Source organism: Microtus oregoni, unplaced genomic scaffold (assembly GCF_018167655.1).
Source record: "Microtus oregoni isolate MIOR12 unplaced genomic scaffold, Mior012 000055F_ref0000237, whole genome shotgun sequence".
Classification (NCBI taxonomy): domain Eukaryota; kingdom Metazoa; phylum Chordata; class Mammalia; order Rodentia; family Cricetidae; genus Microtus; species Microtus oregoni.
In genome coordinates this window covers 10,500,513-10,522,522 of record NW_024543831.1, presented here as the reverse complement: position 1 = coordinate 10,522,522, position 22,010 = coordinate 10,500,513, and the positions used below count along the sequence as shown (strand labels likewise).

Here is a 22,010-nt window from a genome sequence, read left to right as displayed (position 1 = left end):
AAACAGACGAAACACTTTAAGATACTGATAGAAGGGACACACCAAATGTTTGTATTCACCAAGCCACCTCCTCCACCACATAAAACAGCTCAGTGTAGTGTGACAAGTTTTAAATTCAGCACAGAGACAGAATCATTAGGACTTGATGACCACCAGCCTTGCTCCAAAATGGCAAACTCTTCAAGTGAGTGAGAGATCCTCTTTCAAGGTAATGATGTGGAGAACAGTTGGGACACCCAGCATCTTCCTTTAGAGATCTTCATGCTTATGTGTGTGTGTGTCTGCACACACTAAATTATTTCTTAAGATAAACACAGTGATCTTTTGGGATACCCTACAAAAACACAAAAGCAAAAAAGGGATAAATAAAATCACATTAACTGCAGCTTTTTAACAGAAAGAAAATACTGAGAAGAGTGAAGAGATAGCTTTGCAAATGGAAGGGGCTTTTGCACACTGTTTATCTTATTAAAGACTTAACAGCCAGATTATATGACGTCAGGAAACTGAATAACAAGACCATATCATTAGGAGATAAGATTGGGGTGAATTTGATCAAGACACATTGTATGAAATTCTCTAAAGAATTAATAAAATTGGTTTATTATTACTCTTATAAAAGGTAAGCAAAGGGCTAGGTGTAGGGGTGTACTTCTGTAATTCCTGTTCTTTGGAGACTCTGTTTAGGATGATTTTAAGTTTACAGCCACTTTGGTCTGTATCATAAGAAAATAGATGAGAGGGGGCTGGAGAGATGGCTCAGTGGTTAAGAGCATTGCCTGCTCTTCCAAAGGTCCTGAGTTCAATTCCCGGCAACCACATGGTGGCTCACAACCATCTGGAATGAGGTCTAGTGCCCTCTTCTGGCCTGCAGACATACACACAGACAGAATATTGTATACATAATAAATAAATAAATAAATATTTTGGAAAAAAAAAGAAAATAGATGAGAAAAGAAAGATAATTATGCAATCAGTGAATTTATAATGAATACATTTAACATCATTAGCTGTGCAAGACCTGAAAGCCAAACCACGGTGTGATAAAGTGGTTCTATAGAAACAAACAGGAAAGGCTATCAACAGTTTGGAGAAAAGATAACTCATTGCATCAGTGAGAGGGTAAAATACTGTCTCAGAAGTAACCATTCACTCAGAACCAGCCGTTTCTCCAAGGATCAGATACAAATTTCCTTAATAAACACTAAATGTGAGCCTTGGGATCTTTTTTCATATGATAATAAGGGAAGTTGAGTATCTTAAGTAATTCTCTTCATTTTAAGGATAGATGAAGTATATTGAGAATAAGGTAATAAACTATTTTAGGGAAGTTGAATATCACTTAAGTAATTCCATTTTAAGGATAGACGTGGTATAATGAGAATAATACAATATTTTGGAAACATTGGTACACATCTCTATGACATTTTCTAGTTCATGTTAAACGTGTGAATTGTAGGTATACAAATCAGTTGTGTGTGTTTTAAGACAGTGGTTTAGTAGTAGAGAGATTTAGCAACAATTTTCTTGACCCCAAGTGAGAAGAATATGTTTTTGTTACTGGTTAGTGTAACAGGCTTTCTTGGATGGCCAAACAGCTCCCAAATCAAGACACAGAAAGTTAATATCATGTATGAATGCTCAGTCTTATCTTAGGCTTGTCCCACTAGCTCTTAAAACTTACTTTCACCTGCTTTTCTTCCACATTTTGCCTCAGGGCTTTTTACCTTTCTTTCATTCTATATGTTTTGCTTTTCCTGCTTCTTCCGTGTCTGGCTGCACGGTTGACTGGCCTTGGGGCTGTCCCTCTCTTTCTCCTTTGTTCTCTTTTTTCAAGAATAGATCCTTCTCTTTTTCTCTCTGCCTGCCCACCCTGTTTATTCCTCTACTGCCTTGCTATTGGCCCTTCAGCTTTTTATTAGATCAATCAGGTGCCTTAGGCAGACAAAGCACCACATCTTTACCTCATTAAACAAATGCAGCATAAATAAGTGCAACATACCTTTACATGGTTAAAGTAATATTCCACAGCAGGTTAGTGCTGTTGTGTTTAGTTTTTGTTTGTTTTCCAAAGAGATTTGAACCCAAGATATGATACCGTTTGAAAATTACACTGAGTTGACTTTGTCTTCTGTTGCAGACAAGAGAAGAGCTCTCCTGGCTTCAGTCATATCTTAGCAGCCCTTGTCATTTTCCTCAAGACGTTGGCTGTCAACTTCCGGAAACGTGTGTGTGAAGTAGGAGATGAAATTCTTCCTACCTTACTGTATATTTGGACTCAACATAGACTTAATGATTCTTTAAAAGAAGTAATTATTGAACTAATTCAACTGCAGATTTATATCCATCATCCACAAGGAGCTAAAGCCCCTGAAAAAGGTATAACGGGAAGTTTTTCTGGTTTGAAAATGATTCATTAAAATGTAAGAGGCCTAAGCATGATATTAATATTCTGTAGATGAATGAAGTATCTCTGATTAATAGTGTAATTAGTCTTGACTGTTTTTTATACATTTTCTTGAATTTGAATTATTGGCAGTAAATTATATCTTGCCTTTCTATTGTTCACTAAAGTATGATGCAACCAAATATGAGACATTGCCTATTTCTCTAAAAGCCATTTATCCCTCTTCAGTGTTAAGAGGTGACACACGCTGTAGAGCAAAGAGGTTTAGAAAATGCAGGAACTTGTTTATCTACATGTTGCTTCTTATTTCTAGTAGAAAATAAGAAAGCTAAATTGAAAACAGGCAATCCAATTATTCAGTTTCTAAAGAGGTTTTGTACTTAAGACTTTGCAAAGAGATGCAAGGTTAAATGGGTCAACGACTGCACCTTGTGCCTTTAGTTACACCTTTTTTGGAGAATGAAAGCAGCAACAGTAAAACATTGGTTTAATTTCCTTCCTGATTGTTTTCCTTATTTATTTTTTTAAAGATTTATTTATTTATTTATTTATACAGAATCCTGCCTGTAGGCCAGAAGAGGGCACCAGATCTCATTATAGGTGATTGTGAGCCACCACGTGGTTGCTGGGAATTGAACGCAGGACCTCTTAAAGAGTAGTCAGTACTCTCAACTGCTGAGCCATTTCTCCAGCCCTTCCCTTATTTTTTTTAAACCAAGTATTGCTCTTCAGTCTTTTGGAATTAGAGTGAATGACAACTGACTTAAAAGAACTCCATCGTGACTATCTGTAATTGCCTTTGGGCTTACACTAGCCTTGTACTAGTTCATTGTGGCTAATAGTGATAATTTTTGTTAAGATGACTGCCACATAAATAACAACACCTAGAATGGGAGATAGCCGTTGTAGCCACTTTCTATTCCATATGTATCAGCTCTTAGATTTCTGTAGCCCATGAAATGATGTGACTTCCCAGTTCTTTGTCTTTTACCCTGTTCTAACCAGGATAAAAAAAAAAAAATGAGGTTGGTTAACAAGTGGTATCAAATGTTAGTTAACTGCATATTTATGGTGGAAATTTGACAGGATGATCAGGCTGCCAGAAAATTCACCTGGTTTTAGCCTCCAATAATTTATTTTTATGGTATACTGTTTGTGAGAATTGATAACCCTGTATTTTTTTTTTTTTTTTGGTTTTTCGAGACAGGGTTTCTCTGTGGTTTTGGAGCCTCTCCTGGAACTAGCTCTTGTAGACCAGGCTGGTCTCGAACTCACAGAGATCCGCCTGCCTCTGCCTCCCGAGTGCTGGGATTAAAGGCGTGCGCCACCACCGCCCGGCAACCCTGTATTTTTCCATGAGACTTAGACAGTTGGAGAATTATGTTCACCAGACTTTGCAGACTCCAGGTCAGCATTTTAAGAGAGACATAAGTTAACTGGAGTATGACTTGAATGGTGCGATAACCACCATAAACGGATGGCATCATATATGTACTCGTTGAAGAAGCTAGTAATAGTTTCCTGTTAACACTTATAACAGTTAAACAGAAAGCTAGGCAGTGGTGGTGCACTCCTTTAATCCCACCACTCAGGAGGCAGAGTCAGGCAGATCTCTGAATTTGAGGCCAGCCTGGTCTACAAAGCAAATTCCAGCACAGCCAGGTCTATTACACAGAGAAACCCTATCTCAAAACTCACCCCCATAAAATAGAAACTGTTACTCATGTGGAAGAGGGCATATTATCTTCCTTAGGGGACATCATACAAAAAGGGAAGATTTTGATGAGAATGTAAGGACATTAATAACAACCACAGTTACCTAATTATGAAGTGAACCCTTAGGGAGTAGAGTTTTCAAAGCTATGGCCCAAGAGGCATTAGTACTGAAGAGACGCTGGACTGGACATGATATTGATGTGGGAGCTGGCAGTGCAGATGGGTTTGTATATAAATACCTGTTTCTGAATTACAGGTGCCTATGAATCAGCGAAATGGAAAAGTATCTTGTACAACTTATATGACCTGCTGGTGAATGAAATAAGTCACATAGGAAGTAGAGGGAAATACTCTTCAGGATCTCGTAATATTGCAGTCAAGGAAAATTTGGTTGACTTGATGGCAGATATCTGTCACCAGGTATAGTAGCTGTTGTCACATTTGAAATTTCCTGTTAATTTTCTTTCTGCTGTGCTTTTATACCTTTCATGATCACAAGAAGCCTATAAAATTATTCTATATATAAAAAAATGATTTTCAAGTTATGTGTATTTGAAATTAACCCTTATAATTGAAAGATAACTCTTTTGAACATATGTCTGGAGCTAGTGGTGACAATCATACAGGGAAGGTGAATATACCTTAATTAAAAAGTTAAATTATCATGTAGCATAAAATTCACTGATATTTACAATAGTAATTATTCTTAGTTTGTTCTAAGACTATCACCAAAATCTAATTCCAGAGTCTTTCTGTTATCTCAAAAGAAACTTCAGACCTCCTAGCTTTCAGTTAGGTTTATTTGTTTCTCCTAGCTACTAAGCTACTTCTAATATCTGAATGGTTTGTCTGTTTTGGATATTTTATAAAAATAGAGTCATATGTATGTGGGCTTTTGTGCCTGGCTTCCTTTACATCACGTAGTATTTCCCATTGGGCAATATAAATTAGTATTTTATTCCTTATAATGGAACAATAATTATATGTGTATAGTACATTTTGCTTAACCATTCATCAGTTGATACCCTACTGTGTGTCTTAAGTAAAACTCTTCTTCATACAGATTTGGTTGATTACCTGGTGGTAGTTTTGCTCTCTTAAATGTTAATGGTAAATTTAAATTTATTTTATTCCCCCCTGAGACAGAGTTTCTGTCCTGGCTATCTTGGACTCTAAGGACCAGGCTGGCCTTGAACTCACAGAGATCCACCTGCCTCTGCTTTCCAGGTGTTGGATTAAAGGCATGCGCCACCACCACCTGGCCAAATTTAAATTTCTTTTTATTTTATTTGCATTGGTGTTTTGCCTGCATGTATTTGTCTGTGAGGGTGTCATATCTGGAAGTTACAGACAGTTGTTACCTGTCCTGTGGGTGCTGGGAATTGAACCTGAGTCCTCTGGAAGAGCAATCAGTGCTTTTAACTGCTGAGCCATCTTTCCAGCCTGGAAATTTAAGTTTTAATCCTGTTGAAAATACACTTTTTGCAGTTTTGGTAAATATCCCCAGGAAATAATGCTACCTACATGCAAATATTTGCTAAGATTTTTCTCTTAATATGTTTATATATTTCTATAACTTGTTAATTATTATGAGTTCCTGTATCTTCATTTGAGAAAGATTTCCCCCAATGTTTTACTAGAAAATTGTAATTGTAGCAATAAAAATGTGGTTTTTTTTTCCTCTTCTTCTTTTTTTTTTATTTTTTTTTTGCAGCTTTTTAATGCAGATACCAGATCCGTGGAGATTTCTCAGTCTTATACTACACAAAGAGAATCCACTGATTACAGCGTGCCTTGTAAGAAAAGGAAAATAGAAGTAGGCTGGGAAGTGATAAAAGATCATCTTCAGAAGTCACAAAATGATTTTGATATTGTGCCTTGGTAAAATGTTTATTTTTCTCATTCAATGTCATTTAATTGTATTTTTCCCAGAAAGTGTCCACTGACCAGAGCTGTCATTTGTCTACTCCCAAACCAGCTAGTAGTAACAAAGTGTGGTTGCTATAGCATATTGAGCTAACCACTAAAGGCTCATCTGCTGCACTAGAGAAGACTACCTTCTTAGGTGTGTAGACATAGCAGGGAAGTGGGGCCTGGGTGTGCTAGGCAGTCTGTATTTTCTGCCCTCAGCATTCACTGAGTTATAAACCTCATTAAGAAGACTCCCCCTTCCCCCCCAGTGCAAAGTACCTTCATGTAGGTTGGATTAGCAGTGAATTAAAGAACATTAAGGAATCATAGGGTAATTTTGATCTTTGTCATGATAGTAGGGTTTGTTTTTGTTTTTTTTTTCTTCTTCCTCTTTTTATTTTCATTCATGCGTATTTAAATGTGCCCAATTTTAGAATCACAGATTAGCTCTGATAAGGATCATTAGACTATATCTAGTTAGGCCTGTTCCACTTTGCTGAAATGGACCAGCTCTATTTAAGCAGAGTACCTAAAGACACTTAGAAATTACAGGGTTTTTGTGTTTTTGTGTAGTTTTCACCAGATTGCTGAAATACTTAGATATAATTGAGTTGTGGGGAAAACTATATAGACTTTGTTACTTATTGCTTAACTTTATATTTATATACCTGACAGTTCTACTTTAGATTCTTTATTTAATCAAGAATAACTAGCTCTGCGATGGCGATGCACACATTTAATCCCAGCACTTGGCAGAGACAGGCAGATCTCTCCCTGAGTTCAAGGACAGCCAGGGCTACACAGACAAACCCTGTCTCGAAAAGCAAAAACAAACAAAATAAGAATTACTGAATGACTTTTATGTGTCATACTTTAGACATGCAGCAATGAACAATACAGGATTCTTGGTTTTGAGTAGCACTCTTTCTAGACCAGTGGTTCTCAACCTTCCTAATGCTGCCACCCTTCAATACAGTGTCTCATGTTGTAGTAACTTCAACCATAAAATTATTTTAGTTACTGCTTCAAAACTGTAATTGTGCTGCTCTTCTAAATCATAATGTAAATATCTGATATGCAGGATATCTGATCTATGACTATGACCCCTGTGAAAGCGCTGTTAAACTCCCAGGTTGAGAATCACTGTTCTAGAGAATAGACAACACATTGTGTTGAATAATAAATTGGTTTCAAAGAACAAATGTTTAGAAATGTTTAGGTTTTTTTTTTTTTAACATAGAATAATTTTGGTGACTAAAGATCAGAAATTTAGTTTTTTCTCTCTTTCTCTTTTTTTTTTTTTGAGGTTTTATGTAAAGACCTAGCTAGCCAGGGGCTGGAGAGATGGCTCAGTGGTTAAGAGCATTGCCTGCTCTTTCAAAGGTCATGAGTTCAATTCCCAGCAACCACATGGTGGCTCACAACCATCTGTAATGGGGTTTGGTGCCCTCTTCTGGCCTGCAGACAGAATATTATATACATAATAAATAAATAAATAAATATTTTTTTTTTAAAAAAAAGATCTAGCTAGCCAGTAATAGGTTTTCTGTATTCTGATAATACGTTTCTCCAGGCATACAGTAAACCGGATCAAACCAAACTGAAAGAGTAAAAGAACAGGTTTATTTGAGCAAGGCAAATTCTAGGTGATTTCTCCAGCCCCCCAAGATAGAGGCAGGAGAAGTCATATATCTACCTGAACTAAAGCAGGGAGCTTATATAGGTTGTAGGCAAGGAGTGAGGACGTGTCCACCACAAGCTGGTCTTATGTCCAAGTATGGTCAAAAACAGACTACTTTAAGCAGGAACTTTGGACTTTAGAAGGGCTGACAATTTCAGGGGAGGAGCTGCTGTAGCAGCCAAGAGTGCAAAACTGGGCTTTTTGGTGCCTTCCATTTCTTGATTCTCTGAGAGAGAGCTAGGAATGGGGCTTTCAGATGAAGCAGGAGTGAGCTGGAGGTTCCAATGGAACAGCCAGAAGTTATACTTCTTTCTTTCTTCTGTAATTGGCAGCAGGGCCTAGTAAATATCAAGTTATTCTATTTTGAAAGCACTATGGGAAAGAGTGAAGATGATACTTTAGTTAGGATACATAAAGGTCTATAATTTTTTTGTTTTTTGCTTCTTTGTTTTTTCAAGACAGGGTTTCCCTGTGTTGCTTTAGAGCCTGTCCTGGAACTAACTCTTGTAGACCAGGTTGGTATCTAACTCACAGAGATCCGCCTGCCTCTTCCTCCTGAGTGCTGGGATTAAAGGCATGTGCTACAACTGCCCAGTGGGTATATAATTTGTATATTTGTTTCTTTTAGGTTGTTAATGGGATTGAAAAAAATTTCAGATTAATTCTTTTTTTTTTTCTTTCAGGCTACAGATTACAACCCAATTAATATCAAAGTATCCATCCAGTTTACCAAACTGTGAGCTGTCGCCATTACTACTAATACTGTACCAGCTTCTCCCTCAACAGCGGCGTGGAGAACGCACACCATATGTGTTGCGATGCCTGATGGAAGTTGCCTTATGTCAAGGCAAGAAATCAAACCTAGAAAGCTCTCAAAAGTCAGATTTATTGAAACTGTGGATTAAAATTTGGTCTATTGCCTTTCGTGGTATAACTTCTGAACATACACAAAATGAAAACTTTGGTTTACTTGGGGCCATTATTCAAGGTAGTTTAATTGAACTTGACAGAGAATTCTGGAAGTTATTTACTGGCTCAGCCTGTAAACCTTCAAGGTAGGTTGCATTATATTTGATTTTACATATGGACATAAGTGGATTCCTTTTGTAGTTTGTTACTTCAGTAGAAGATATATTAGGTTTTGTTTTGGGTACTTTTGTTTGGACCCAAATGCTTAATAATACAGAGGTTTTTTTTGGGCCAATTTAGTTTTTTGTTTTGTTTTTTTTTTTTGGAGATAGGGTTACTGTGTGGCCCTAATTTCCTCTACTTCTAGAATTGGCTATCCTCAGACTTAGAGATATCTGCCATCTGCTTGCCTCTGCTTCCCAACTGCCTGGATTAAAGATATGAATCATTGTGTTCTACCTTTTTATTTTTTTAGGCCAGTTTCCTTTGAAGGATTATAAAGTTTAAATCTTTTACCTATATATAATAATTATTCACTATTCATAAACATTTTTGTAGTTGTGTATATTTTTATTGGACAGAAAAATCAAGAGTTTTCTCAAATGTAACCTTTTAACAAAATGTACCTTTTATTGCTCTGAACTTGAGAGGCTCAGTGGAAAGCAGGATAAGTAGGTAAGGCTCCTCAGAGAGCTTGTTTCTAAACGTCGTCTTGTGTTTCTTTATAGTCCTTCAGTATGCTGTTTGACTATGGCACTTACTATCTGTGTAGTTCCGGATGCAATGAAATTGGGAATAGAACAAAGTATGTGTGAAGTAAATAAAAGTTCCTCTATAAAGGAGTCAATAATGAGATGGCTCTTATTCTACCAGTTAGAGGATGATTTAGAAGTCAGCACGGAACCACCCCCGATTCTTCAGAGGTAATGGTAATTTATTGGAATACTCCTGGATTCTCGTTTTGTTTTGTCTGTACATGTCTACTTGTTTAATTTTATAAGGCTCAATCTACATATTTAATGTCAGATAGTTTAATTTTATAATCATAATGCAGAATTTCCTGGAGTTATGTCTAAAATACTGAAGTTACCTGTATCTTTGTGCTTGATCATTTCTAAAATAAAAGATTACATCACTGTAGGATATGGGAGATGGTCATGAAGGATAGACACATAATTCTTGTTAAAAAATTTAGAATATTTATAAACATTCATAATTGTGGTATATCATTTAATATTTTGATACTTGCATACATTGTAAAATGTTTAAATAAGGGTAAACATACTATCTTTTCAAATAATTGTAATTTGTTTATTAGGAACACATTGAAAACTATGACTTGACTTTTTTAGAAAATATACAGTAAATTATTATGATCACCCATTCCATAGTACGACATCAGAATGTCTTTCTCCCTTATAAATTATACCTGTTCTTTTCTTTTTCTTTTTTGGCTCGTTTTTTTGAGACAGGGTCTCACCATGTAACTGGGTGGTTTGGATTGGAACTCAGTATATAGACGAAGCTGGCCTCTGGTAGGGATTCTCTTTCCTCTGCTTTCTCAGTGCTAGAATTAAAGGCAAGTGCTACCACACCTGGTCTGAAGTATTTCTTTGTGACCTTCTGAGCAATTCCCTTATCTTGTTCTTATTCCGTGATCAGAATGGGTGTTTTCTGGTGAAATTCATTACCTGAGTGATAAGAAAAACAAAGTAGAATTTAAGGCCTATTATGGGCCCTGCTTTACCTTTCCCCCAGAGGGTAGAACTTAGTTTATAATCTTTTATCTCAGAAATAGTATTGGGGGAAAGGGTGCTCGAAAAATAACTCAAGCAATTAAACAGCATGGCTGTTCTTCCAGAGGACCAGGGTATGATTCTTAGCACTCACGTGCCTGCTCACGATTGTCTGTAACTCCAGTCCCGGAAACTTACACCGCCTGCTGGACTAGTGGGCACCAGGCACACATGTACAGACATTGATGTGGGAAAAACACCGATACACATAAAAATAAGAATATTAAATAAATAAATTTTTAAAATCCTACTTTTAAAATTATATATAGCTTATTTTTAGTAGTGCTGGAAACTATAGTAGTATTGTTCCAACCTCTTTAATAAATCTTTCAAATACTAAGAGATTTAGGACAGATGAAAGCATTTTTAGTTTGGGATCTGAGTTCTAGGGGGTCATAATTTGTAGCTTTAAACACAGAGAATATGATCTTTTAAGTAAAGCTTTTTCTTTTTTTCTTTTCTTTTTTTTTTTTAGTAATTTTCCTCATCTTGTACTGGAGAAAATTCTTGTAAGTCTCACTATGAAAAACTCACGAGCTGCAATGAAGTTTTTTCAGAGTGTGCCAGAATGGTATGTTATATAAGAAAATATGTGATGTTTTAAGATATAGTATTAATTAAACAGATAATTCTGACTGTGTGGAAGTTTATTACTAATTTTGATCTAATTTGATCTGATTAAAGAAAAAAATTATAGTGGTATATTATTTGTGTTTTAATAAATAAAATTTGCCTGAAGATCCGAGAGCAGAGCAGCCAGAGGACCCAGGTTCAATTCTCAGCACCCACATGGCAGCTAAAAATTGTCTATAACTCCAAGATCTGACACACCTTCATACAGACATACGTACAAGCAAAACGCCAATACACATAAAACAAAAATAAATTATTAAAAATACGAAGACCATCCTGAGCCGTGTAACTAGAATCAATCAACCTTAATTACAATTAAATTAAAAATATCTAAAACCTTGTTTTTAGTTGATTGATTTAAAGACTTAATTTTGTCATTGTGACTGAAAATAACTCAGTGATGTAAAGATACCCAGTCTCTCTCTCAAAGGCATTAAATGAAAGAGAAATCATGCATTTTGGCAATGAAAAGAAGGCAATGTTTTTGGTGGTTACATTCAGTTATCTAGTGTTAATGTCTAAAGAGTTCTCTGAATTTGTCTTTTAAATTGTAGCTTCTATATTTTTGTGAGTAAAGTTCGCTACGGAATGATGACATTTTTCAATGTGAATTTAATTTGCCCATAGAAGAGAAACATTTGGCAGAATAATTCATGAATTGTATGAGCAGTCATTGAATGCTGCAAGTGCTTTCTTCATTTTTTTTAGATATTTATTTATTTATTATGTATACAATATTCTGTCTGTGTGTATGTCGGCAGGCCAGAAGAGGGCACCAGACCTCATAACAGATGGTTGTGAGCCACCATGTGGTTGCTGGGAATTGAACTACTCAGGCAATGCTCTTAACCACTGAGCCATCTCTCCAGCCCCTTTCTTGATGTTTTTACATGTAATATATTGCAAACAAGTTGAAAAAGTTGTTTGATGGTGGTTATTAATCAGTAATCTCTCCCTTAAAGTGAACGGCACTGCCAAGATAAAGAAGAGCCTTCGTTTTCAGATATAGAAGAACTATTTCTGCAGACAACTTTTGACAAGATGGATTTTTTAACCACTGCAAAAGAATGTGCTGTAGAAAAATTTCAATCTACTGTTAGCTTTTCTGTCCATCAAAATCTTAAGGAATCGTTGGATCATTATCTTCTGGAATTATCAGAAAAGCTTCTAAATAATTATTCGTCTGAGGTAAGATTTATTTAAAATTGAGGTTATAGTAGTATATAATGTCTTTACTCTTTTGGGGGCCCGCCCTCTAGCTCCCAAATGAATCACACATGGAGTCTTATTCCTATTTAGAAATGCCTGGCCTTAGATTGGCTTGTTTTTTTGACAAGCTTTCCTTAATTTAAATTATCCTGTCTACCTTTTGCCTCTGGACTTTTTCCGTTCTCTTACTCGTTGATTGCTGTGTAACTGGATGGCTGGCCCCAAGTCCTTTTTCTCTGGCTATATCTCCTTCCTCCCAGATTTCTCCTTCTAATTATCCTTTTGTCTGACAGCCCCACCTGTCCTTTCTTCTGCGTCTCTATTGGCTATTCAGCTCTTTATTAGACCAATTAGGTGTTTTAAACAATTACAGCTTCACAGAGTTAAACAAATGCAGCATAAACAAAAACAACACATGTTAAAATAATTTTCTACAGCACAGGTATTTATATGTTTATGTATCTTAATTTGCTTAAAGGACATACTAGTTTATTAATTTTTATAATTTATACGAAGTCCTGTCTTACGTAAATGACACAATTTTAAAAAGCTTGTAAATTCTCCCCAAATGAGTGAAATAAGCACCCAGGAAAAATGACCAAAAATCCAGGTAGGGGCAGTGTGCCTGTTTCTTCTGTCATTGCCATTTGTTGATGGTTTTTATTATCACAGCTGTAGCTAATTTTGTTCTAAAGTAATTTAGTTTTCTGTGGTTTTCTTCTTAGGAATGTCTTTTCTTACAGGATTGGAACAAAACAAGATGATCTTTATGGGTTCTTTTGTAAAACCCTGTAAAGTTATCTAACTCATGTAAACTTGCAAAAATATTTTCTGACAGTCTGGAGTCTGATAAAGCTTACTAATCAGTAAAGGCTCTCGTTCAGAATGTTGTTTTTGCTGGAGTGGTGGAGTAGGTGGAGAGGAGACTGAGGTGATCTGGGGGTGAATTGGGAGTGGCTGCCTGTTTTATTGACAAAAGGCTACCCGTCTTCTACTCTATCATTGCACTGAGGAGTAAGTGAGAGAAAGGGGGCGTGTGATCTGGGATGCAGCTTGTGACCAGGGATCCAGGGATCCAGGGCTAGCGTCGATCTTGACAAGGTAACAGGTTAATGGAAGGGCCACAAGTTCCTCTTGCCAGAGATAAGAATGACTCCCTTTTTAGTAAGCAGGAACTTTCTTCAAGCCCTGGAGAAAATGGGGACTTTTGTCTAATTTCCTGACTTTGGGGAAAAGACATCAGTTTAAAGTGAGCAAAGCAAAGCTAGACAAATATTGCTGTGAACTTGAATAGATCTTAGGAATTTATAAATCTTGATTATCAAATATACCTTGTTTATCAAGCACATGTTACTTATCTAAGTTTTCTAGCAGGTGGTGTTAACTTGTGTGGGAATAGGCAGAGTTAGAGCCCTATATGATTCCACGGTGGCAGGGATTTTTCCAAAGAATTTTGTAGAGTCTGCCATTTTATACATTTTCATCCTTCACCCAAGCCTTCACAAAATTTCCAAAGAGAATGGCAGCATAGTGAGAATCATGAAAGAGTAAAAGAAAAAGGGTGCTGGAGAACTGAGATTCACAAAGTTGAAACTTTGTCAAGTAGCAATAGTTGTCGTGTGGTCCACACCAGTTTTTCTATGAATCTAGTTTTTTATCATGTTCAACGTCTTGTTTTTTTTTTTTCCACTCAGCATTGGGCATCAAACCTAGGCCCTGTGTTTGTTAGGCACGCACTCTTCCCCTGAGCAGCATGACCAGCTCTCTGCTCATGTTCTAAGACACTTGTTTGCTTGCTGGACTGTTCTTTTTTCCTTCTTGTATGTTGCTACTTTGGGAGGAGTAGGAGGAGATACTCCTACCTGTCTTTAGGAGTAACTTAGATTATTTGTTTTGAAATATTGGTTATCATAACTCTACAGTCATCTTTAAGCTGATTTTAATGGCTACCCTGGAGCATTCCAGTTTTAACTCTGCTGAATTTTTATTTCTTCATATATGCATGAACTTCTTTTTCAGAGGTAATTCCAAGTACACAGAATTATTTATTTCTAATACTATATTTTTAAATTTATGATTTAAGATTACAAGTTCAGAAACACTTGTCCGGTGTTCAAGTCTTCTGGTGGGCGTTCTTGGCTGCTATTGTTATTTGGGTATAATAATGGAAGAGGAAGCATATAAATCAGAATTGTTCCAGAAGGCCAAGGTAGGTAAATTTATACTGATAAAGTTTTAGATGGATTTAAATGAATTCCTGGAAAAATTAGGGAAAATAAATTTTTGTGTTTGTTGAATGTTCCTAATCTGAAAAAAATAGGAAATCTGAAACACTTTAGAACTAGAAAATTTGAGTCCCAGCACAACTACAATGATGAAAATTTCCACATCTGCCCTCATATGACAGGTCATACTCAAGATGTAGGCACAGGTTAGCATTGGATGTGTGTGAGATGTTGTCTTTAGTTTTCTGTTGCTGTGATTAAAGACCATGGCCAAAAGCAACCTGGGGAAGATGATGGTGTTTGGCTTATACATCAAGATCATGGTCCAACATTGAAGATAATCAGGGCAGGAACCTTGAGGTGGGAACTGAAACAGATGCCATGGAGGAATACTGTATATTGACTTGATCCCCCTGGTTCACTTTTATTTCTTACCCAGGACTGTCTGTGGATGGCATTGTCCACAGTAGACTGGGCTTTCTACAGCAATGATCAGTCAAGAAAATGCTCCCACAGACTTGCCTATAGACTAATTTTCAATTAAGGTCCCCCTTCTCTTATGACTCTAGCTGTTGTCAAGTTGACAAAAATCTAACAAACACAGGGTTGATGAAACAAATGAGTTTTGTTTTTAGATTTGAAATCTATCCCAAACATATCTTGTTATATATATATACATTCCAAATTCTGAAACATTTTTTGTTGTGTATATTTTAGATAAGAGGTGCTCTTTCACTTATACAGTCTAAAAAAATAGCGTGTCCTTTCTTAAGATATGTAGTTATTACAAGCCAGTAGTAAATAAATATGGTAAAGATCTTTATCACAATGTAACCTCATTACATTACTGATATTTATGATTGTTGTTGTTGTTGTTGTTAGTAGTAGTAGTATTTTGAGGTAGGGTCTCTGACTGTCCTGGAACACAGAGTTCTTCCTCCTCAGTCTCCCAGGTTCTGGCATTAAAAGTGTGCACCACCATGCCTGGCTATACACATTGATTTTATCTGTACTCCTAAAATTTTTCCCCAAGATAATCAATAGTGAAGAATTCTTGATTGGGCATATTAATCAAGTAGGTTCTAAGCTTAAAACTTGCTTAATCTCTTGATACTAGTATGTCTTATCTGTGGTGAGATTTGCAAAGGGAGCAGGGTGTAAAATTCTGGTGAGTTTTTGTTCCTATTTTGTTTGTTGAGACAACCTTATTGTACAGTCCAACCTGCCTGGAACTAAAAAAATCCAGTACCCTCTAAGCACTGGAATTATAGGTGTATTGCCACACATGACCTAAATTTGTCATTTTCTTTTTTGGGTGTTCCTCATTTGCAATCTTATTACATGGCCATGTGCATTTTTATTTTTTATTTTTTTGAGATAAGGTCTCAGATTTTAGCCCAGGGAGGCCTCATGGTCTTTCTTAGTGCTAGGATCACAAGTGTCAGTCATGTTCAGTTTATATATATTTATATTTAGCTTTGATTCTTAAATGAAATTTTAAAATAGCAATACTAAGTTGTTATTTCAACTGAAATTTGTCTTTTTTCCTCTATTCTAAATAGTCTCTAATGCAGTGTGCAGGAGAAAGTATCTCTCTATTTAAAAATAAGACAAATGAAGAATCTAGAATTGGTTCATTGAGAAATGTGATACATCTGTGTACAAGTTGCTTGTGTCGGCATACCAAGGTAAGATCATCTTTTTGGTAATATAGTATATTCATATGGCTTATTACTTAGTGATTTTGAGTTTTTGGTTCATTTATAAGTTTATATACTGATCTGAAATTAAATTGAATGATAAAAATGTTCCAAAAATATTGGTTTATTATAAAACTTATTTTGTAACTTCATTTTCTTATTATATATAATATGTGTATATATATATAACGACATAGATGAGTCTTTTATTGTTAGCACATTTTCATTAGTTGATTCATTGTTCACAAGTCTGCAATTTTTCCTAACACTATACCACAGGTGGTATAAGTGGTACAAAAATGAATAACACCACCTTAGGATGAACTCAGTCTGTAGAGTGCTCATAAATATAAATGATATTAGTACAAATGTTTCTTTTACCCATATTACCTTAGGTAACATTTGGTAGAAAAAGTACAGCTGTGTGTAATCTTTGTTTTGATTTTTTCAGAAGCCTGTTGGGATAGCCATACGGATGTAGAAGGTTGCTAATTGGAACTGTCTTTGAAAGCTAGTACATAAGCAACCTAATATTCATAGCATATAGTTTCAATTTTCTAATATGCTTTCTTGTATTTTTGTATAAGTGTGGAAGGCATGAAGTGAAAGAGGGAGCCTCACAGATAGTTGCTTACTATGTTTAGTATCAGTAGCTGATATGTTAATGATGCATCAACACAAAGACATTTACTTCGTTTATTATTTCCTTAAGGAGATTAGACTGTAGTTGCTATTCTGGTTACTTTATAGTTCACTCCCTTCTTGAAATAGACTCAATAAGTTCTTGTTCTTAAATAAAAAAGAAAGAAAGAAAGAAAGATTGTAATGTACCTCAACTTATAATTTGGCCTCAGTTCTGGACTCGTTATCTACATTTCATTCATGATAAAGAAAATACTATAAACAACAATCTGTATTTGTTTTATGTTTTATTGCTTGGATCTTTGTTTAAATTACAGCGTAATCCACACAAGATTGTATCCGGCTTTTTCCTACGATTGTTAACTTCAAAGCTTGTGAATGACATTGCAGATATTTGTGAAAGTTTAGTAAGTATGAATCTTTTTTGACTAATAAATTTCATTGATTCTGAGATGCAATTAAAATTATATATACATATATGTGTGAGAGAGAAGGATGGAGGATGAGCAAGCACAAGCAAGCCGGCACTGTGTACCATGGTGTATGTGGAAGTCAGAGGACAATTCTTGGGAATGGATTCTCGTCTGTCACTTTCTGTGATCCAGTAACCGACTTGCATACAAAAGCCTCTTCCACTGACCCATTTTGCTGGCCCTAAATTGCAAATTTTTGTTATAATGAATAGATATTATCTCCTGGTATATAGCATCTTGAACTTTTTTTAAAAAATAAATGTAGCCTTTAATAAACTTATTGCATTAAGAGGACTTGTATTTGATTTTTTTCTTAATATCAGTATCTGGCAGGGTATTTTAGTTGCCTGTTAGTTTCCTACTAAATCATTGACTGATAGATTCAATTTATTGTACGAGATATATTCTCACCATATAGCTTGGCTAGCCTAGAACTTTTTGTGCAGACTAGGTTGGTCTTGAACTCCCAGAGGTCTGCCTCTGCCTCCCCAGCACTGGGATTAAAGGTGTGCACCATGCCTAGCCAATTCATTAAGAAACAAAGAACTCCCAAAGTAGAGGAAGACACCTTGTCTTCTAGAGAACTTGTTCTTACTATTGTGTTTAAACTTCATTTCTATCACATTGGGCTTTTGTTATACATGCTCAGTAACAGTGCCTGAAAAAACTTTAATTGCTTACTGAGTGAAAAAACACTCTGTAACTTTATTATTTGTATTTAATGACAATTTGTTTTTCTTTTCGCTATACTTAACCTGTGAGATACATACTGCTGTGCTTTATGTGGCAGTTATGGTATTCCTTAGCTTAGGGATAGTGTGTGTATATCGCTATCAGAATAATACATTTTTTTAAAAAATCCACCTGCTTTTGCTTTTTTGTTTCCTTTCTGTTTGTCTATCTGTTTTAGAGTGCATCTTTCTAGGATATCCCTGGCTAGCCTGTTACTGATTACATACCTCAGTTTGGTCTTGAGTTTTTGACAGTCATCCTACCTAAGCCTTGTAAGCAATCTGCTTAGGGACCATATCCTTATGCCTTCCATACTCACCTGCTCTCACTTAACATTTCAAGTCATTTTCCCCTTTTAACCAAAAGTTCTGCTACAGAGACTTCTGCGTTTCTGTTTTGTCTTCTGGAATTTGTGCACTTGAAAGGATTCAAGAAAGTGACTGTATTGTTCAAAGTAATGTGAGGATTTTAGGGAGTGTATATGTGTGTGTTAGTTATGATAAGATATTAATTGTGTTGCCCAGGCTCCCCTAGAACTCTAGGCTCAAATGATTCCTTTGCTCTTTGCTTCAGGTATCCAAAGAGGTGGGACTACAGGCACATGCTTCCATGCCCTTTAATTTTAATTTCGATGGGTATTATTATTGTCCAACAAAATAGTCCTAATAATTGACACTTATTCTGTGCTTTCATCAATTTCTGGTGTTAAATTTTAAAAGTTTTTGTTTGTAAGGGTTCAGAGTGGTGCTCGAATATTTAAATACAATTTGGAATGACTGCTAGACTCTTGTATTACATTTATTTATTTATGCTGTGTGTGGGCACGTGTGTCACAACATTTCTGGGAGTCTTTTCTCTCTTAACATGTGGATTCCAGGGATTCAACTAAGATCATCAGGCGTTGACAGCAAGTGCCTTTATCCCATGAGCCTTCTTGATGGCCCATGGTAATTTTTTATATAAGAATTTATTTTTAAGATCTTGTTATTACCATGCTATCTAAACAGATTACAGTTTATATATTCACTTCCTACAATATGATGGATTAGGGTGTTTCTGAAAGAAGCTGAAAACCGCATCTTTGTTTCTTCTTTCTAAAGGCATCCTGTATAAAAAAGCCATTTGATTATGGAGAGGTAAATTCCATGAAAGATGCTGCTGATGAAAATCTGATGGAGGCACAGGGTCCATCATCCTCAAGTCTGTTTAGTGGTTACCCTGCTAGTACTGTGAGCGATGCAAATGATTCTGGAGAGAACCAGAATACTGTTGGTAAGTAAGTGTTTACTGCTTGGGTTTCCTTTACCACTTTATATGAATTTGTCACTGTAAAGGACCTCACTGAAAAGAACTTTAATTATAATTTCATTCCCCTGAGGTATTGTCTACTTGGATTGTTCTTTTTCTATACATTAATTTTTTTTTTTTCTGGAGACAAGAGTTTTGCTATGTAGTCCTGTCCTAGAACTCATTATATAGACCAGGGTAATCTACAAACTCAAAATAATCCTTCTGAGTCTGCCTCCCAAGTGCTAAGATTAAAAGTGTGTGCCACTATGCCTGAGCACTTAAAATATATATTATTGTTTATATTATTTTCTGTGTTCACGTGTGTTAATGTGGTCACACATGGAGGTTGAAGGACAATGGCCCAGAAGTCAGTTCTCTCCTTCCACTGTGTGCTCTGCGTTCTGGGTTTTAAACTCAGTTTTATTGGCTATATGTAAACCCTTTTACTTGCTGGGTCAACTTCACTGGCCCTCCGTACTGTACATTTTAAATCACCCTCATTTTAAAACTCAAATTTTTTAGTTTCTTTCTTTATTGTTCATAGAAAAATTTAAAATAGTTTAAACGAAAACTACATGATAACATTATTTCAACTGTGAAAGCAAGGGGATGTTTTAGGTCATATCAGTATCAGTCTACTGTGCCCCTGTCTGTGCTAATCAGTGCCTTTTGTTTTTAGGTGCCATGAGTCTTTTAGCTGCTGATTATCTGTCAAAACAAGATCATCTTCTTTTAGACATGCTCAAGTTCTTGTGCTTGTGTGTAACCGCATCTCAGAGCAATACAGTGTCTTTTAGAGCAACTGATATTAGAAGAAAGTTGTTAATGCTACTTGATTCTAGCACACTGGACCTCACTAAATCCATCCACCTACAGATGGTGAGTAAAGTGGAAGAAGCTTTTTGATTGTTTTTATGGTGTTACCAAAAAAGGTAATAGTTGGATATATAAGAGTGGTACAGTAACTTTAAGACTTGTTTTTTAGAAAGATGAATCTGAGACTAGTTATAAAATATATTCTGCATGTGTGTGTATATGTGTTTCCCAGATTGAGCAGAAGCAGTTTTATTGAATAAGTGGGGTAACAGGTATATGTTATCACGCTTGGTTTTCTCATTTTTCTCTTTTAGCATGCTATGAAAATAATTGAAGTTGAGGCTGAAACATTAAAACTTGGGTATATTTTGAATATTATTCTCTATAATTATTATGTATTATTATACACTAGAACAGGAAACATCTTTAAGAAAGGTTCTCACTGTGTAGCCCAGGCTGTCCTGTGCTATACAGTCTTTCTTCCAAGTGCTGAGATTATGAGTGTATTCAGCAGTCAGTAAAACAGGTCTTGATTGTAAAAATAATTCATAACATGGAATTTGATGTCTGAGTGTTGCTTTCAAACTAATGCTACTAATATATACCTTCAATTTTAATTCATGACTTTGTGGCTTAATCCCCCCCCCCAAATTTGTAGCTCCTTTGTTTGTCTTTATAAGACAAAATGAAAACCCTACCTTTTCACAAATAAGTAATGAATTTATTTACTCAGTAACTGTCTATGGAACTAATTTCTTATCATGTGGAAGATGTCCTTACCTTATTCCCAGTAAGCAGTTGGTGATAGCTCTTGAGCCATTGAGTATCTTCTGGATAGATTATAGACTTGGTTTGGTAATTAGTAGACATACCTGGTGCATTCCTAACTGTGTAATGGAATCTCTTGTCATGGGATTAGGCTGAACAGGCATTCTCTGATTGAAATGGGTTTCATTGTATCTTGTTGGGACCCTTGGTTTCATTCCTCACAAATACTCTAGTATAAAGTTTACCCCTGACTTGTGGGAAGGGTTATATGCTTGTCTTGAAGCTTTGATGTTTAAAATCATTCCACATTCTCAGTAACATTATATATGACTCCCAAGTTAAGTATTAAAGAGGGTTTTTAACAAATTCTTTATTAATATATAAGAAATATCTCTTAGGATTTTTTGCTTGTAACTAGAAAGTTACTTAGCACCTCTGAGAAATTGATTGCTTATTTTTAACTACCATTATAAATGTTACTTATAACAGCTCCGTGTGTGTGTGTGTGTGTGTGTGTGTGTGTGTGTATAGTAACACATAGTTACAGAGTTGCCATGGTTAAGTAGGTAGGTTAGGATATTTTACTTTTCAGGATTATCTTTGCTTCCCAGGACTCAGTACTTTTTCACCATTGAATTTAGCATTATTCTGAGAGTATAGAGACATAGTAGTTTCAGATTCTTTATCTTTTAACTGCAGTGGTGACAGTGATGATCATTTATTGAATTCCAGCAATAGAAGTTGTTTCTACTCCTTTGTTACCTGACCAAATAATTGATATATCCCCATTTTACAGGCGAGAGTGTGGGTTCTCCATGCCATACGGTCAGGATTCTTAATCATTTAAGTTAAAGCTGTTGTGCTGAATTTTGGATTAAGTCTTTGATTTTAAAGATATTTTATTATATGCTGTGTTTAGAAATGCTCTGTGATGTTTATATGTGCTTAAAAGAGTGATGTATGGGTAAAGCTGGCTTTTTCTTTTTTTTAAACTACCCTAGTACTTAGTGCTTCTGAAGGATCTTCCTGGAAGAGACCATTCGTTGCCAATGGAAGATGTTGCTGAACTTCTGAAACCATTATCGTAAGAATTGAAAGCCAT

At 35.8% G+C, this 22,010-nt stretch overlaps 1 protein-coding gene across 1 annotated transcript in view; it reads left to right on the top strand.

Annotated features, from left to right (window-relative positions):
* Nucleotides 1-22,010, top strand: part of Atm (ATM serine/threonine kinase) — a 106,240-nt gene that overhangs the window by 12,861 nt on the left and 71,369 nt on the right. The window contains exons 7-19 of the mRNA XM_041638438.1: nucleotides 2,141-2,379; nucleotides 4,380-4,543; nucleotides 5,838-6,004; nucleotides 8,399-8,770; nucleotides 9,353-9,547; nucleotides 10,896-10,991; nucleotides 12,016-12,241; nucleotides 14,346-14,471; nucleotides 16,050-16,175; nucleotides 17,147-17,236; nucleotides 19,135-19,306; nucleotides 20,004-20,203; nucleotides 21,910-21,992. Of these exons, the coding sequence (XP_041494372.1) occupies nucleotides 2,141-2,379; nucleotides 4,380-4,543; nucleotides 5,838-6,004; nucleotides 8,399-8,770; nucleotides 9,353-9,547; nucleotides 10,896-10,991; nucleotides 12,016-12,241; nucleotides 14,346-14,471; nucleotides 16,050-16,175; nucleotides 17,147-17,236; nucleotides 19,135-19,306; nucleotides 20,004-20,203; nucleotides 21,910-21,992 (2,256 nt within the window). The remainder of the gene's footprint in view (nucleotides 1-2,140; nucleotides 2,380-4,379; nucleotides 4,544-5,837; nucleotides 6,005-8,398; nucleotides 8,771-9,352; nucleotides 9,548-10,895; nucleotides 10,992-12,015; nucleotides 12,242-14,345; nucleotides 14,472-16,049; nucleotides 16,176-17,146; nucleotides 17,237-19,134; nucleotides 19,307-20,003; nucleotides 20,204-21,909; nucleotides 21,993-22,010) is intronic.